This window comes from Sipha flava, unplaced genomic scaffold (genome assembly GCF_003268045.1).
Source record: "Sipha flava isolate LNK unplaced genomic scaffold, YSA_version1 212_pilon_pilon, whole genome shotgun sequence".
Taxonomy (NCBI): domain Eukaryota; kingdom Metazoa; phylum Arthropoda; class Insecta; order Hemiptera; family Aphididae; genus Sipha; species Sipha flava.
The window spans coordinates 474,413-495,218 of NW_020272825.1; the positions used below are offsets into that span (position 1 = coordinate 474,413).

General features: G+C 32.4%; 1 protein-coding gene across 1 annotated transcript in view; it reads right to left on the bottom strand.

The window, feature by feature from the left end:
* Nucleotides 1–2,916: 2,916 nt before the first annotated feature.
* LOC112682844 overlaps nt 2,917–20,806 on the bottom strand; it is a 59,403-nt gene continuing 41,513 nt past the window's right edge. Inside the window, exon 3 of the mRNA XM_025553593.1 lies at nt 2,917–5,099. Coding sequence (XP_025409378.1) covers nt 4,278–5,099 — 822 coding nt within the window. The 3' untranslated portion in view covers nt 2,917–4,277. The remainder of the gene's footprint in view (nt 5,100–20,806) is intronic.

The window sequence follows — 20,806 nt, forward strand, 5'->3', positions numbered from 1 at the left end:
ATTACGGATACTATAATACACCTGTACTATAAACACAAGTATAGTTTTTTACCCTCTGATATCTTACTCAAACTATTGTATTATCTTAAAGATAATTCAAAATAAATAGATTGAAAATTCTTTCAATGTATAATAATAAATTAATAAGTTAGGAAATAGATTTGTGTCTAATTAACTAGGAAATGAATTTTTCAATAAATACTAGTAATAATGATATTGTCATATAAATTACATAAAATGGGTATTTTTTTGTTAAACTGTTTTTTTTTTTTTTAGTTAGTGAAACGAGGAATTTATTGGTTTAACCATGATGCTTTTTATAATTTTTAATTTTTAATTTTTTTGAAGTCTATGCATACGATTTTGGCCACAAAGGTATTAACTAAGCATTTAATAGATACTTCATACATTCTTAAATAGTTTAATGAAATTCTTGCCATTTTTAGGCACTCAAAATTGTTGATTGAAAGTTAAATACTACTTTATTAAGAAATTTGGTTTTATTACCATATCAACTCTTAAGAAATATCAACTGATCAATTCGATCTATTTTACTCGAGATATTGGTACATTTGATTTCAATTTGAGCAGAAAGTACAACAGTATCATTCTTCCGTCCCTGTATATCACTTATATTTAAATACAAACCTTTAAAATCAAGGGTGAACGCAGAAAAAAATTTCAGGGGAGTTTTGAAAAAATGTAAGATGTTGATAAATAGTATGCTTAATTACTCATTATATATTTTATTTCCAAGTGTCGTGGAAAACATTGAAATAACTATTAAATTTTGTAGGTTAGGTAATTTTTTTATAACATTTTTTTCTGATATTTCTGGGGGGGGGTTACATCCCTAAAACCCCCCCCCCACTGCGTTCGTGCCTGGTTAAAATTATAAACATAACTTTTTCAACGAAGAGCGGAATAGATACAGAATACCTTAATATTGTTTTGCACCCACACCTCTTCTGTTCCATACACGACACTATGTAGTTGAACACGGTGGTATGTACTGGTACGATATGGTAAATGTAAATAAAAACTTTTAATAAAATAATATCGATGACCGTTTCGAACGGAACGTGGAGAACGAGTTTTTTCGACGGTGGAAATAATAAACAATAATCGATGTCAAATCGCTTCGAACTACGGCCGAACAGTATACCAACCGTCATAGGTGGCATTTGGGGGGGGGGAGTCATTAGGGGGCAGTTGCCCCGATAACATTTTTATTTTGGTGAGCAAAAGTATACATTTTCCTCCCCTCAAAAAAAAAAAAAAGTGAACGGAAAAACCTGTTATTTCAATATTTTATTAATGAACGCCGAAAAGTTGAATTTCATTTAAAACAATTAATGATATTCCTTCTGTAGTTTTAATTTCTGATGTACAACAAGAAAATAGTTTTTGGAATTTTCCAAATTCAATTCGAAGCTTCAATCAAGAAGAATATTAGAATTATACTCATGTTTTTGAGAATTGGGTTATGAAAGTTAATTAATTGTTGCCCCCCCCCCCCACTGGAATCATCCCCAAGTGTCGCCGCCTATGACAACCGTTCATACTTAACGGGCGATATTCTAATTTTCGTCGCCGCGAACGAAACGAAAAAAAAATATCGGTCCGCAAGTGTTTCAGGCTGTGTCGCCTACAGTTTCTGTCACCTCGACAAATGTATAAGTATAGACGCGAAACTCGAACAGTTGTACCGGCAAACGCGCGACAACACGATACAGCGGCGCAGTGGTAATAATAACAATAACAAGTGTACGTGTTGAGTTTCTCCGTTATCTGCACACCCATGCGACGGTGCGTAATACATTTTGGCACTTCGCGCGCCGAGACCGTTTCCACCGGTCGACACGCCAATACGACTCTTCGTAATCGTTTTCATTGTATGCGGTCGTCATTGTTTGAAAAAAAAAAATAATAAATACATTTTAAAAATTGTTCGAAAAAATTCTCGTACTGATAAGCGACGATGATTTATTGTTGGTTTCGTTTTTTTACGAGAAATCGTTGATTACGTATTACTGTGTGCAGTAACGCGAACGAGTATGAACAACGGAGGAATGTTCACGGGCCGAATGGAATATGAATCGGCCCCGGTCCATCGCATTGTATCATTATTATAATACGAGTATAATGCATAGGGGGTGAGTAGGGGACGAATAAAAATCCGTGCAACATTGTATATAAATACTGATGTATATTTACAAGAAAAGAAATAGTATTAAATAATAATAATATTAGGCATTTGAACAGTTTGATTTTTTTTTTTTTTCGTTTTTTGGTCACAATACTTGTAATACGTACTATGATGGTTACAACATCGCTTAAAACTAATACTAAACAATTATTTAATTTTTGGGAACATACAAATGGTAGTAGTACAAACAATGATGGACTTTGCGTTACGATTACGTGCTATACATACTGTTATATTATATTATAGTGTAAGTAAACAATACCATCCGGGTACGATAACACGACGAGTCACATCCAGAGTTAATACTCAAATAAAATAATAAACACACTAGCTCCTCGATCATTCGAGAGAGGTACACGATTTTAAAATAAATAAATCAGTTACAAAAAAAAAAAAAAAAAAGTCTCTTAAATTAGGTACGTAGAACATTAATTGTTTTTTTCTTTTTTTCTAATTTCATTTTTTTTTTTTTTTTAGAAAACCGTTAATATACTTCTCCCTAATGCTCTATACATATACAATTATTGACTAGGTGTTTTCTTTGAAAATTAATTTCGTGAAGTACAAAAAATTGTTGAAACATCGCTGTTAAAAATAAATATATACTTTTTTTTTTTTTTGACTTATAACTATAATAATTGTCATGGAAAAATGTTAAATGACCGTGTACGAATAGTAAATAAAAACTAACGTACAAACATTTCGCGTTACATATATTTAAACTAGTCAGGCATGTTTAAAAATTAAAAATTGAAAAAAAAAATCGAATAAATATAAACGACACTTTAGTATAAATTTGTACAACGTAGGAAAAACTAAAATAATTTTATTTGGTATAAAAAAAAAAAAAAATCTTTCTTGTTTTAAAAAAAATCATTGTTGAGTGCACGAGATTACACGAGTTTATATTTATATTTACATTCGGTACGGGACTACCAAAAAAAATTGTAGATAATACGTTCGCCGTTCGTTTGGGGTACGTTAAGACGTTCAGGACGAACGAGGTGGGCAATCATGTCATGCGCTGGTTTTTTTTGTGTTTAAAATTTGGAATGTGAACAAATTTTAATATCGTACGAACGCGGTTGACGTTGTCCAGAGAGAAACATGCGAAATCAACGTTTTAGGGACAATCGATGACGGGCGCGTAAATAAACTGCCATGCGTGAACATTCACTCGTAGTGCCCACACGTCGTGTTCGTAGTACGTAAAACTATGTTATAATATTGCGATGAGAATACTGAACCGTTCATTGTGAACACCGAGACTGCGAGTGGCGCGCGAACAATAAAACGTCCTACGCTCGTGCTGCAATGACGCGGTGGAGTTACGGGAGGACAGGGTTGCGGCCAGCGGCCGGAAACGCGCCGGAGTCCGATGGTCGGCGGCAGCGAACGGAGGGGCGTTCGCGCGTACACGGGAACGGGGTCGTGTTGGAAACGCGAACGGCTGCGGACCAACGTGCGGCGCGCGCGGTCGGCTTACCGGTGGTAATCGGTCGTTTTCGGAGTCCGCGTCTTACCGGTCGAGCGACGAAACGTGCACGCGATCGCGTCGCTGCCGATCGTTCGTGATCCGTGCCGGTTCGCGATCCGAGATCGTAACGCTATGCGAAGCGTGTGCGACACTGCGCGTCATAAATGTATCGTTATCGATCGCGATGGCGCCAGGACAAATGCAATCGACGGATCCGATTCCCGGACGTGTTCAGGCGGCTGCTTAGGTATACGTTCGTACGGGTGTGCTTGCATAAATAATATGTACAGGCTTATTATTATTATTATTATTATTATTGTTTTCGTAATCGACGAAGCCATCGCGCGAAGTGTTGCGTAGTAATAACGATAAGACCGTAATCGTAGTAATAATAATAATAATAATAATAATAATATTAATAATTAATTATAATAATAGTTAATAATAATAAAGAAAGTAGTACAGCGTTGAAATATGATAATAATACAGTAATAACATAATGTTACGCGCGTAATTACTACGTAGCGTAATATGCGAATAGAATAGTGTACGATTTTTATATCATTACGAGTTAATCATTGTCGTTAAAGTCTAGGAACTCGTCTCGTCGTCCGCTGGAACCGCAGTGGCCGGCGCGTCCTCGTCGTCTTCGTCGTCGCCGCCGCCGCCGACGATTCCACTACCGACGCCACCGCCGATCGCGCTGGCGTCTTCGTCGACGGTTAGCGACGGAGCGACGACCGTGGTAACCGACTGGACCGCTGCCCCGCCGGGCTCGGGTTTCTTCGACGCCTTGCCCAGCGGTAACCGTTGCGACTTACCGCCTTTGCCGCCGCAACCCGTGGACTTTTTCGATTTCTTTTTCCGGCCCGCCGCGTCCGCCTTCCGGTGACTGGTCTCGTCGTTGCCGCATCGGTTGCCGCCGTTCTTCTTGCCACCGCCGCCGTCCTCGTCGTCTTTGATCGCCACCGCTTCTTCTCTGTTCTTCTTCCGGTTTTTCTTGCCGCCTCCACCACCACCGCCACCACCGCTCGGTTTCGGCTGGCACTTCCGTCCGGACTTCCGGTACTTGTTGCTGCCGGTGACCAGCGGTGGTCCCACGTGCGGCGGACACACGTGATGGTGTCGGTGCGCGTGCGGTATCGAATCCGGCCACTCGCCCGTCATCGGCCCCCGCGAGGCTAACACCCTATCCACCGTCTTCTGTGACACCGGTTGCGTTAGCACGTGCGTGCTCTTGGACAACTTGCCCAGCGGCGCGTTAGCCTTCACCTGCACTTGGCGCGGCAAACCGCTCTTATTGATGCCCAGGTAAAGGGTCCGCGAATCGTCGCTGTACTTGGCCGACGAATACGTGTTGTAATGGTCCTGTTCGATCGTCTCGTTGAACACACATTCGTCCAGGAAATCCTTCTGCAACACACGACAAATAATAACAATAAAAACAATAAATAGTGACGTACACGCGCATACGAGTTATGATACAACTCGGATAAAAAAAAATAAAAAAAATATTTTGATAAAATCGACATCTATAGCACCATGTATAATTGATGTATAGTTCGACTTGATGGAATCACGATCTTTATAAAGCTATATAATTTTACTTTCATTTTTTAAAGATAAAAACAGTAACTAGGACGAGATAGATTTATAGATATAGGTTTCGATCAAAATATGAAATTATATTTACACATAAACAATATCATTTAGACCCTAACAATTAAGAGCCCGATGACAATAAGTCGTGCATAATAGTCATTCGCTTAGAAAGAAATGTATTCATTTAAACTATATACATAGTAAATGTCTCTTTGTATCAAACATTATACCGATATAGCATAATTATAATACATAGTTTAGGAGGTACTTCTGAAAATGCAATCAAGTCTTCAAAAACAAAATAAAAAACCTCCATAATTGTCTGGATAAAAATACTTCTTCAGGTGGATTCACAAATTGAAATTTAGCTAAATAAATAAATTTTAATTAAACCTTTAAGATAAAATTTATTTTTATACACAATTTACTAATAATTTAATTACATGTCTATTATAATTTTTTTTTTTAGAAATGTATAACCGTAAACGCATTTCTCTGTACACTTGTATGTATATTGCATACATTGTAATATTTAACTCTCCACTTCTAATCAAAGCTTAATTTACATAAAGCAGACATGGTGATTTATTTTGTTTGATAAAAATATACATATATATGTATTAAAAATTAGGGATGGATAGTTAGTGAGCGAGTTAATTCAATGAGTTCATTCTTTTAGGTGAACTGGATGAGTTCTATTAGTGTGCCATAGCTCAATGACTCAATAACACTATGTCACCTCCTAGATCTTATTAGTTGTCGACTTAATGTTATCATTTTGACAATTCATGACTTGTAAGTTGTGTTAATTGAATAATGTAGTTCATTGAATTGATGATTCATTATTATCTAAAGTGAAGCATATAGCCGATAAAAACTTATTGAATTAAGATTTGACTCTTAAAATACCTGTAGATTCATACACAGAAAACATCCACCGTGCCATTCGTTATCAGCCGTATCTCGAATTATCTTAATTTATATGTATATTTTATTATGTAAAATATATTATGCACCTCAAAGCACAATAAACTAACCACTTTAATTTAAAAACGAAAAATATGTTATCAGACATCTGAGACGAAGTAAAAAAAAAAAAAATTCTAATATTAATTCCTTTTGTGGTAAAGAACCATGGTGAAATTATTACTACATAGACAACCCTGTCAAAATCATACATTAGTTAATTATTATCAAATATATAGTAAAATCAAATTTTATTGTTATTAATATAATAATTTCACTGTTAATACGAGTAAAAGCAAATTTATTTTAACAATATACTAGTAGGTAAAATGAATATTTCAGTAAGCAGTTGATAAAAATTAAAAAGTTAAATGTTATTAAAAATGAGAATGCTAAAAATATAAGGTGATTTTTGTCATACGTGTGCTATTTATATAATTTCTGTAAGAACTACGAGTATTCACAAACATATTTTTTTTTTTTTGTTTAATGAAAGTTAAACAATTGTTTTTAAAGTATTTCAGTCATATGATATTAAATGTGTTATTTAAATATAAAATATTTGATTACAAATATTTTATACTATTTAACCTAGCTATCGAGCTAAATGGTTTACATTTAAAAGCTAATAAAAACAAAAATATACATATATATATATATACACACTATTTACCTAATATGTTATCTGTTCATAGTTTTCAATGGTTTTATATGTAATTGATAAAATATTTAACGTCTCAACTCCGTGCAAGGAATTAAATTGAAAGCTAATCAGTTTGTAATAATAACTACTTTAAATATAATGTTGTCATCATACATTTAAAAAAAGCTTCAAAAAATTCGTTCAGTGTACAATGTACATAGTATTTACATGCAATGACTAATTTCTACATTCGATATGCATCATTCCTTTCTTATTGCGACCATAAAAAAAAATCGTTAATAAATAAACTATAAATATCATAATTGCTGTTCATAAATATTAAATTGCTTACCGTTTATTTTATGGACTATATTATGTAGCAGTTAAAAATTATTCTATATTATTTAAGAGGGTGTAAAAACCAATAGATTAATAGGTACATCTCCGTGCACTTCGAAATAAACTCCGAATAGCATTGTCACATGCAGACAAAAATAAATGGTACTACATTAAATTAACAAGAATGTATATAGTTAAACATTAATGGAACAAAAAGTAATACACGCTTATGTGTAAACAAAAAATAACATCATTTTCAAACTAATAGCCTCTTTACATCACTTAACATTTCTCTAATAGTTCAATCGAACCAATGCGAACAAATCGTTAGATTGATTAATTGTAAGATTTATTGTCTCCATTACTTAACAAGTTCAAAAAAAAATTATTTGTTTATTTCAAAAAGTGATATACTGTTTTAATATCGATGTGTACTATACAAGTACAATTGACTTATTGATTTATTAGAATTATTATTGAAAACTAGTATTTATAAATGTTTTGAAATTAATACAGAGTGCAGTAGAAAAACCTCCCTGAGTTGCAAAATTTATAAATACCAAACCAAATCAAATATAAAAGTACATTTTTTTCTATAAATTTTACATACTCGTATTATGCCATTTTATTGAAACTATTTTTAAAAATTATATCACTTAATTTGCGATTTTTATTTTTAATAAATTGATTGAGATTTTTTCGGTAGTTTTCTATGTTTTCACGGATAATTTCAAGTGGAATGGCAGCAACTTCCTGTGATATTACCTTTTTCAGGACTTCCACAGTTTGGGAACAATGTTGGTACACTTGGCTTTTGGCTCCAGAGGAAAAAATCGCATGAGTTCAAATCTTGTGAACCTTGGGGCCACCCAATGTCACCACGTAAAGAGACAATATGCCCAGGAAAAATGTCTCGCAAAATGTTAAGCGATTATGCGATTATGATCGTGACTCTGTGATTACACCATCTTATTGAAACCATAAATTATCTTGTCCATACTTGTTTTAATTCTAGTTTTATTCTTATTTGAACTGCACACTCAGCCATCCCGCCTGAAATTACCCGTAGACTCAAAGAAAACTACAGAAAAAGGCTTAATCAATGTATTGAAAATGAGGGACACTATTTAAGTGATATAATTTTTAAATGTAGTTAAAATAAAATGGTATTAAATGTATAATTTATATATAGCAAATTTCTTTTTATACTTGTCTTGGTTTGATATTTATAAATTTCACAAATCAGGGAGGTTTTTCTGTCACAGTCTGTATTACTATTGTTTTTTAAATAATTATTAAAACCATTCAAATTTTTGTACGATTGCAATTGAATAAACGCGATGTCGATTATATATTTTAAAATTATAAATAGGAATCAGTAATTCAATTACAAGTATTTAAATAGCGTGCACGATGTGACAAAAACAGCATATGACATACAAAACGGTCGCACAGAATGAAAATGTATAACTAACTTTAGTGTCTTGCGATTTTGAATTTGAATTTTAATATCTTTAATATTATATGATAAAGCAAGACTTTTTATTATACCATGTTTGAATTTGAAAAATAAAACATGTTAATAATTATTTCTCTAAAGTATGATTCCAATGCAGTTTATAACCATATGAGATGTACTGCCATACAAAATATTTGATGTAAAATAAGCGAAAACAACACAAAAAATAATTTACTATAAAAAGAGAAACTCATATTACAAAGAAGTTTGCGGGTTCAATATTTTTCAAGTTTATGTGGTATAAGATTCAAAATTTTAAATTTTTATTTTTTTATTTAAATGGTTTAGAATACAACACATTTTCTTACAATTAATTGAATAATTAAATGATAATATTTTTAAATATTGTTGAACAATATTATTATATTTTATTTGAAAAATTGTATTCGTAAAAAGTGTTAATTAACGTTTTTTTATACGCATTTTAAATTTAGAACAAAGCGATTAAATACCTGTTTAATGTGTTCCAAATCGTTTACGTAATACTTTTCTATGTAGAATACTATTATTTTATTTGCAAATATACTATATAATATATCAGAATATTTTTTAAAATTTATTATACATTAATAGATAAATTTCTTATAAAAATATATCCTAATATCCGATATCAAAATTATTGTACGTATCCACGTTAATTTACTTATCGTATTTTTGTCTTATTCATTTTATACTACATTTTATTTGAACGATAAAGTAGTGTTGATTTTATGACATAATATAATTATTGAAAACAATTTTATAAACCATAAAAATATATATGATAATCTATTGAAATTTAAACATTATATACTTCAAAAGATAATTTTTCGAATATATGAGTCGTTAAAGTTGATTTTTGATGTGTAAAATAATAGTATACGTCACTAAAACATAGAACAAGGGTGACAAAACTATAGTAGTTTTAATATAAAAATCAGTAAAACAGTAAAATTGATTTTGTGACTTTCGATGTAATAGATTATTTGAATTCCTCCGAATAATAACTTCAACTACGTCACTGAATAGTTATTTTTTAATTTTGCATAATTTTCTAATAAATAATGAAATAAGAAATTTATTTTTCATTAGTCATTTACATTTGTACTATAAATATTTTGAAAGTATTGTGTCCCCGTAAAATTATAACAGTAGCTGTCTGTTTAATAATATATTTATATAATATTTTTTTCTTTCCTTGTCAGATGTCTAGGTCTTAATAGATTTCTACACGTTGTCGTGGTACCTATCTCCTTCAATAAAACGTTTAGTATCAATGGCGAAGTGTCAAAAAAAAAAAAGTTAAGAAATATTGGCAAGAACCTAAAGTGTCTGGCTATCTTTTCTAGCGTTTAATTTTAGAATACACACAAAACAACCCTTTTTGTAATTTTGTACACGATTTGTTGAATACTGTAATATTATTTATTAAGTACTGTTTTTAAATAAAATACATCCTGATTATGTTATAAAAAGTATTATTCGTTGATAATTTCACATATTATCTACATTTTTTCTTAACCTTTATTGATTCGAAAGAAATACTGAAGTGAAAACATGTACTATTAAATAAATTGCCGAGGAAAGATATTTTAAAGAATGTTAATTAGTAAAAAAAAAGAAAAATACAAGCATTTAAGAAAAGTGTTTAATAATCAAGAAAGTTAGAAATCATTCGAATTGATTAGTAAAAGAAATTTACCGTAGAACCTATTTAGCTGTTATTATTGTTATATCCTCATTTACCACTGTTGTTACAACTAAACGAAAAAACATATACAATTTATGTAACAGTAGTATATCTTACACGATGATGTAATACAAATAAATTCATTATTCGAAGAGGCTGCACACATCTATGATCGAATTACACTTTTTCTTTTATAGTATAATATCGTATACTCTTCTGTAGACAAAAGTTAATAAAAAATAATAAAGTGTATAACACTTATAAATAGTATTCTTAGCTTAAAAATATAAACTCCAATTAGTGTCTTTCAAAAATCATTGTATACACTCGATGTTTGGGACGATTTCAACGTCTTTGAACACCGTGTGCAGTTTGTCCACGTTGCAATTCGGCGTAGATCCGTAGTAAAATAATAATAGTAATAATGCGCTGATCAAATAACGCGCATACAGAGTGATCCATTTAATACAATTTCAAATGAAACTTTACGCAGTACGTGTGTACATGTAATACACGGTAAAGATATTATTATTCCACGTTAAATGTATCACACATATTCAAATTATACATACAACGTATGATACAGGTGTTACACACTTGAAATACTATACTTTCAAATTAATAACGGATTTCCCCCCCCCCTCCCCCGTTTCATAAATCATATTAAAACTCTGGGTAGTTATTATTATTATTATTGTCATTAATATTAAATGAACACGATGATAAACAAATAGCTCCATAAGTTTATCTAAAACACAAAATTAAAACGGTCGTTTAAAGAAACGAAGACAGATTAGACGACCGAAACAACAAGACAATGTAACACGTGCGCTAGTCGTTTTATTGTGACTACCGCTCGACACGCGGCATTAATCATAATAATACTGTGGTGTATAATATTACAGGGCTGCTGCTAACGTTTAAACTTGGAATCGTGTTGACCGTGGTGGATAATCACCGTTCAAACAATGAAGGTGGAAAACGCGTACAACTCGATGCAGTACATCACACCAGCTACGATCCGTATAGCGTACGACCCGCAATGTTATTATTGCGATATAGCCGTGCGCGTGTATTGCGCGAGACCCGAACGAACCGCGTAGCAGCAGCGTGCCCGATACACGAAAAAGAAAAATGCAACGTATCAAAACGTATGTTTGGAAAACGGTTTTAGACTTCAAGGGACATGATCGACCTGCAGTAATAGTGAAACGTGTTCATAGTTCGTTTTTGTACTGCGGCGAGTCGCCCGTAAACGTGCCCCGTTCGTTTCGCGAAACCTAAACCGACCGAAAAACACTGAAACATTATCGCTTCGCGTACCGACGAGCGGCGGCGGTTACGCGACGAAATGAACTGCCACGGGCGTCGCGAGGAACTGTAAAAAAAATTCCGTTCCCGGCGATGGTAATAATAATGGCGTAAAAAAAAAAAAAATAAAATAACAGTCTCGAGGAGCTCGCAACACAATAAAACGAATGCGAAATTGCCGTCGTTGCCCGGGCGGACGGATAGCCGCCTCGACGGCGACCGCCGCCGTCGTAACAACACCGTGTCGGTCCTTGTGCGGCCGTACATCATAAACGTCAAACCGGTAAGGAGAAAAAAAAAATAAATAAATAAGAATAAAACACGCGCAGCAGCTTCGTCCGGACTCGGTAGTCGACTGATCCTGCGTCCCCCCACAGATTCACCGGGGAGATACGCGCGAACGAGCGTTCGGGAAACGCGGACTGGAACGCCGGACGGGATATACGTCCGTGGGGTTAATTAACGGAAGAAGCGACGGCGATGACGGCGCGAACCGACCGCGAGCAGAACACCGTATAAATCACTTTACACATTCGTACACCGTGTGTTCGTTATGTAAACTTGATCGTTTTAATGGCGGTCACCGAGGGAGCATTAAATTATTTTACAATGTTCGTTCGCGGTGCCGTCCGGAAAAAATAAATAAATGCGTATTATCGACGACACCGCTCTGCCACCGTCGTAGCGGCGTCCGTACGATTTAAAAACAAGATAACGACGTGTATCATCGATATGAGTTCGTGCGCGTCCGTCCGCAGTCGAGAAAACGCTGTAAAATTGTTCCGAAGTGTTACGTCCAGTGGCGTACATTCAATCTTGCTCGGGGGGGGGGGGGGGGGGAAGAAAAAATAATCGTTTTTTTTTTTTTTCGTTGCACAGATAAATAACTGCTATGAATAGATATTATTTTATACAATTTTTTTACCAATTTACAGTTTACTTTTATATTAAAGTGAATTAATAGCTATTGGAATATAAAAACAGCATAGTTAACAAAACTTTTCAAACATCTATCAATATAATTATTTATTTATCATTATATTTGTATAGTTGTATATTTTGAGTTCAAAGAGTAATAATGAAACTACGAATATATTACACGTCATGAATAATAAAACAATTTTCTTTTTTTTGTGGCCTTGGGGCGGGGGGTTTGAACCCGGAACCCCCCTCTCCCTTATGTACGCCACTGGTTGCGTCGCACGCGGTCGTGTATATTATCGTTACGCGTCTAACACGAGCCTTCAGTAGTAGTACTCGACTCGCGATTCTCAACATGCGGTGCTTTGAGAGGGCGAAATCTATACCGTCGCAGTCGTCCGTCCTTCGTCGGTGTTTTGCGCTTACATCCCATACGTGCGAACGGAATTCTCGTCGGGACTCATACTTTTTGCGAAAAAAAACAACAAAAAAAAAATAAACTTGGAACACACGAACGTAGCCGAGTGACGCAATAAAATAAAAATAAAGTGGTGCCACGAGAAAGCTGATCGTGTTTCCCGCGAGTGTTGCCCCTGAAACGTTATTCGCTCCAAAACGGAATAATCGAATACATTGCTGTAACACCGCGTCGGTTGTAATCACCAGGCCCTATTTTTATGTGCATCCCGACACACAATGTACACCACGAATGTACAAGTGTGCACTACGGTCTACAAAACAAAAATTAAATAATAAGCCAACTACTGAGATATATGAGTGTTATTGAATTTTTTAAAATTGAATGCGTATATATATATATATATATATATATTATGTATGTAATATATTCCTTTTTCTAAGACAGTAGTAAGACTAAATTTTCATTTAAAGCAGTAAAATCAAGTGCGCAGTCCGAAATTGTACGAATAATAGGGCCTGGTAATCACCATCGAAAACGCGTGCGCGCGCAAGTCGAGAGTTAATCAAACTCGACTCGAAACGCCGTGCACTAGAATTCAACAAAAAGGATATTAACTGGCGCACGCGTACTCGGAAAAGACGCCAAATACGTTTTGCGAGAAATCCTTGTCTGCGATTCGTGATGACGAATCGTCGTGGAGCGGTGCAGGTTAATACGTTTTATACGACCGTCAACGCCCAAACGATACAATTATTAATACATTGCACACAAGTAACTACTGCGCAGCTTCCAAATGCATGTAGAACACAATTTGTGGCCATAAATTTACTTCCATGTCCGTATCAAGAAATAATAATGATAAACGGTTTTGAACAAGGACATCGTCCCTATTGTTTTATAATTATTATTGTTGTTGTTTTAAAGTAACCGAATCTGAGGCTGCGGCAGCTACCTACTTTAAACGATCGATCGTCCGTGTATGCACGTGCACAATAATGCTCGTGTTGCATATGACGTTCGTTCAAGACAACAACATAATACTGTACGCTCTACGCAACTGCGGTGTAGTTTTTGTACAGTTATGCGCTTATATTGTTCTCGGGTCTCGCACGTAAATACTTATTCAGATGCACCGCGGTTACCGCCTACGCGGTACTTTATCCAGTTTAGTGGCGCTATTGGTACTTAACGTGTACATTATATACGTACAGAGGACTCTACGATTGAGAAATAATAACGTATTTCGCACGTACTATAGAAAGATTAACTGTTCAACAATGGTGATTTTCAAACAATCGTCATCTATAACACCGTGAGGTTTAATAAAATCCAATGCAATTTATCAAGAACCAGAATTATTTCATTAACATATTATTATTCCGCTTTTACGCGCGTACGTTTACACTTTTGAAATCCTTATAAGTTTTGGAAATTTCTTCACCGCTAAATTCCTTTGAAGCATTCAAACTGGCCGTATGGTGATGCCTAACTGGTTTCATGATCATCCTCAATGTGTCGTACGTAATAAATACGAAGAGGTGTGAATTCCCTGCGCTAAGCGCCATTGTTAACAGTTTTCGCGTGACACTGTACGTGTTTACAGCAATAAGTTTTACAAATGTTTTGAGACGTTTTATGTGGGTGCATTTCATAATGAATTCTTCAAACATGACACTGCAGTGAATCACCGCACACTATTATTATAAAAAAAACGAAATATCAGTAAACACATAGTTTCAAGGAACACGTCTATACTGTGAGTGCTGCCAGGCGCAAGTATAAATAATCAAACGTTATATTATATCGTTATTTTTTTTTGTCGAATAAAATTGATTTATGTTTAAGCCAAAACATTAAAATGAAATACGCATTTTCGATTCGTACACGAACGGTATAAATATCGCTAAAAAATAATATATATATATAAATATATGATACGGTATACCCCTCCCGGGTGAACGTTTAAAAAATGTAAAATGAACTGCTTGTGTTGTTCGCCTAACCGCCGCCACCAGATTTCTACCATTCTTGTGATTTATACGGATGGTATGTGTATTTCTATTATTATTTTTCTCTGTACTACTACGCACACGTCCCAACATAATAATATATCAACGAAAACGACGATTGATGGCAAGCTGCATGCGTACAATGTAACGTATATCCGTTCATGTGCGTGCGTGGAGAAAAACCATTGCATCATTTGACAAAAATTTTCTATGCGTTTTTTTACTTTCTTATAACATTTTCACGAACATTTTCAAGAGCTTATCATCTGATAACAAAGTAGTGATTTGTTGTGCTCGAAATATGAATTTAGTACAATTATAGTTCTTAGAGCAGTACAACATTTTACTGTTCACATTAAAATGAATCGCAAATTGAAGTTTATCTATAAAAATTAAAACACTCCATTGGATTATCAGCAATCACATAATGTAATACATGCCATATTAAATACAAAACAAATATCAAAACGATGTCGTTGCAATACTTACAAATTAAATCTGCTGAATAGGTATTTAATAATTAACCGACTTAATACGATTTGTGGAGGACAAGATTCCTTACAGAAAATCAGCTACTTAGTACACTATCTCAATTCGAGTAATATATTAATTACACACTTTTAAGACGTAATCCGAATGTTCGGTTAAAGTTTAAGGCAATATATTTAACAGTATCGTCATAAATAATAATTTTGGACACTAGCAAAGGGACGTACCTACTTTACGCATAGAAATTATTTATTTTTATCCAAAATACTTGATCTTAAAATTAAAATGATAATTTCTAAACTATTATTATTTTTTAAATATTATTTATTTTGACTCCTAAAAATTAGTTATATGTATTATATGCATACCTTTAATACATTTTTAACAAACACTATTTTATGCAATTTAATAAGTAATGTCAAGTTATGGTAATTCAATTTTTTTAGATGGAATTCAAAATTAATATGTATCATTTTCTACTGCTGTTTTGATTTTTAGTGTGAAATAATAAATCTAAAGTTAGCCATAATTATAAAGAATAAATAATTTTAATAAGTATACATATATAATAACATAAAATATTATTTAATATACTTATATCCTTACTATAAAATGTCAAACTAACTATAAATTAACAAATTAAAAAATATTAGGCTTGAACTTTAAGTTTACTTAAAGTTTAAGTAATCTGTATTTATTTACTTTATAATTGACTTTTATAATATATTTTATTATGGAGTGTAATGCAAAAGAGAAGAAAATATATTTTACCTAATATATTTCTACCTCTTTTATTAGATAATTATTTTTACTCAAAAAATGTAAGTATCTATACATAGATCTAAATTGATAAATATGCTGTCAACATACTGTTTTTATACTCATTTTATGATAATTTTTTTCAAGCCTATTACATTATAAGCACATTTTTATAAATCTTCGTAAGTGTAACAAAAACATTTTTATTTATTTTTTTTTTTTATGATGGTTAAATAAAATGTAAATAGGTACTTTATATAGTAATAGTAAGAGGTACATTAAAATATTGTATAATTTATTGAATATACCGTTTTAAGTTATAAATCAGAAATTATTATTTAAATAACGTAAAAAGAAAATAAAGATGAAGATTTTGTACAGTATTATCAAAGTAGCGTATACTTTTTAAACATTTTATATTATGATTCTTATCAACGATTTAACAATGATAAATATATAAAACATCAGTAAATACTATATTTTTGTTTAAGTCTACATCTGTTATCAAATATACGTTTTTACAAAATGAAAATGTCAAATATTATCTTATAAGTTTTATTTGACCAATAAATTCGATATTATCTTACTGGTTTCGTAAACATAATGAACTTAATTGTTTTTCGATAGAATTAAATACTTTTGCTGATTTTGCATTCACCAAACGCAATGAAATTGAATCAACGATGATCGCGTGTACCTATAAATATATCTGTTCTTCTGAACAGCCGGTAATTTATGAAGTGCGGATTGCATTTTATGAGTGTGTTCCTCCTGCTTACGTTGACCACAGAAAACGTCGATTTAACCCAGGTACACAAGTGGTTGACACAAGAAATTACTTTTAACTCCCTGAAATATTATCACGGGGGATGAAAACGATAAAGTATAAACACAAAACACCGACCACCGCGGCGTGTTCTTTTTGTTGCGGTAATAAATTGGTGTGAAAGACTCTGTTTGTTTAACAAATAAAAAAAAAATAAAAAATTAAAAAAATAAAAATAAAATAAAACCCTCCAGACAATATTTATATACATAAGATTTTCTGTTGTACCTTTTTTTTTCTTAGGGAGAAAAAAAATCGTAAACAACACTCCGTTGGACATCGAATGCATATGATACCGGTTAATTTGGTCGGCACACCCTATAACTGTCAAGGTGGTAAAAATTATGGTTAGACGTACGCTTTTACTAAACCGTATTTGTAGGTGGCAATAAATACTAGTACTATAATACTCGGAGCCTCTCAATTAGGCGCTACACAGTCACAGCACACATGCGCGCACGTGAAGAACACGATTTTGGTGAGGGGTTGGGAAGGGGGCATTCGAATAATACGAGAAATGACCGGAGACAACAGGTAATTTTTTTTAACGTTTTAATTTAGACCTATAGCCTCATATAGTATGCCTTTGATCGAGCTGCCGCCCATCCACCCCCAGTTTCGATCGACTATCTGGAAGAATATATTATATCCCTATAAATATTGATACGGAGACAGAAACATATTTGAGAAAGAAAAAACGCGACTATATATATATACGAATATTATGTACATGTCATTTGAATGAGAAATCTATTTGTTACAAAAAATAATTATTGTCTATATACAGTGATATAATAATACGTTTTATTTTAGTACACAGCATAAAAATACAATGTTCAATCAATTTAGTACATAATTACATTGGATATGCAACTTGATAAAAAAAAAATGACACCTGATATACTCATGCCCATACGACTATTAAAGAGATAACACTACGTTTTACCATTTGGTCAATGTAATTGCCATTTCGATAACCAAACATTTTTTTTCTTCGAGTTAAAATATTTCTCTTTTAATTTTTAGTCTCCCTAAATAGAAATACACCGAATATACGATATTCACGAACACAGAGAAACCGTAATATATAAGTTGTATTGTTTCCCTCTTTTTAATGGAGGCCGCTTTAATGATCTAATGCATCTACACCTATAATGTTATTTCAACAACGTCCAGATGTATATTTAAGTCTTAAGGATTCATAATCTTCTTTTTTAACAATATATTGTTACTCTTTTCTGTTTATAGTTTTAATATACGTTTAATATACTTTAATTTAAATTTAACAAATAATGTAGGAATAATCGTTAGTCATGGCTGCTTGTTTGTATACGTACAATTTGTTCGACCATAAGATACTGTATTTTCTCAAAACAGTTTCAAGTACTCGTATATATGCATCAATATATAAATTCAAGATATTATGTTGTCATAGGTATAATGTGTATATAATTTTAAATATTTTAAAAGTTTTCGAATAATTCGTATAGAATATGAACTTCTTTATATGACTTCAAGTATTTACCATAAATTCATAATAAATCATTTATATAGCCTAATTTATTATTTTCATTATTATTTTATAATTCAAGTAGTCGGCCTTAAACATATAATAGATGTTATGAATATCAGTGAACTATACAGGCTTTATATTTAAATATAATGATAGAAAATAATTGTATCCTATAGAAAGAATGTCGAGTTTGAGAAATTAAAAATAACTGTTGGTCAAAACTGTAAACGAAACATGATAAAATAATATTGTATGTACAGTTTACTTGTGATGAGTTTTTTAAATACAAATCTAGAAAAATTAATAATATATTCTAACCATAATAAAATGATGTAGTAATTAGTCTGCTGGAGATGCAAGAATATATGACGACGATAGGATATAAATCACCAGATTGGTTTGGAGATCTTTAATAAAGACGTGAGAAATTGAAGTCCTCCCATTACACACAAATAGGCCGACAGAACCATAATAATAGATTCATGTATTTTACTACCGACGTGCGATCAAGATTAAAAGATAAGGTGAATATAATTATCTGCTTATGAAACCAACCAGCTCGTTATTTTGTCTGTTATCTGAATTTTTTTTTTTTTTTTTTAGCAAATTGATTTTGTTCTTCCTAAATGCAGATCTAGTGTCAAATTTCTTGGTGATTTTTTTCTTCCTAACGTTTCGAAATGTGTTATAATAATATATACGAATATGCCCTTTGCCATCAGCGCTAAAGCAGCAATTGTATTATGTGTGTCAATACGAGTGTATTGACGAAAAGTGTAAACTGTAATTTAGATAAACATGTTTTTAAACCACAAGATCGTGTTTTATGCTGTTTTATATATATATATTATACACTTTTAGTAAATTATTTTATAATAAATCTTATAAAAACATTTTTTTCCAAATACCTAACGTACATAAACAATTGAAAAATTAAAAAGCAAGCTAAGTAAAATTAAATCGGTAAATTTGATAAACAACATACCTGGAAATTCATTTTGGTTACGTGTTTTTAATTCCAAAAAAAAAAAACATTTATTATTATTATTATTATTACTATCATATTAATCAACATAACCCCAGTCGTACATCAATTTAGGTAATCTGTGGAATTTTCTGTCAAATAATATTAAATATCATGTCTAACTAACGGCATTAGCATCCGTGGTGTGATGGCGTAATAATACATAGATGAATATATACGATGCGCAATTTATAAACCGAATTCATGGTTTTGCGTGAAAAACAGGGGAGAATCGTACTCAACAAGCATGTTTATTTTTAAAGATATCAAACGATCAGGCAATGTAAAAGGAAAAAAAAATTTAAATTAATAAATGATTACGTGAAATATTTGCAATGTACGGTTTCTGCGTTTTCAGTGTAACATTTATTGTACAGCATAACAAAATAGTATACGATAAAGTGCGACATAAGCATTAATTGATTTACACGCGTGTAGGAAGTAATTCCAAAAATTCTGTCTAGGCGAATCTGAGACGACAAATATTTAATTTGCGATTCGTTTTACCGAGTTCAACGTCCGTACACTAATTATAACAATGATTGGACTGCAACGTTGGCTGCCGCGTACGGCAGTGAATTAACTCATTGATTGTATTACAAACCGAACGGGATTAACTGTCCCCAATTAAATTTCGGGACGGGGAGATGTGATAACGAGTTAAAAATAATAAAACTAAAACAAGGCGAACAGGTAAAATAGTTTAATGGTGAGTTTTGTTTTTAAACCGTTTCGTTTAAAAAGGATCACCATCATTATGAAAACAACCGTTTTATTAAAAGTATTTCCACTTTCGTTGATAATGATTTTCATATAATGTCATTTGATAATAACAGTATTAAGCAAAGGTGGGCATTGACTAGTTAAAAAGTTTAAAGTTCAGTTAAAAAGTTAATTTTTTTTTAACTATTTTACAATGATCTTACTAAAGAATTTTTGTGTGATATGCATACTAATTTAAAAAAGTAGATTAAATTTTTTTAAACTGAGTTAAGTGTTAATATTTTTTTCCTTATTAACTTTTAACTCATCGAGTTAAATTTATGAATTGTTAACTGTTAACTATTAACTGATCGATCTTATGTTCTCTTAACTTAACTTAAATTAAT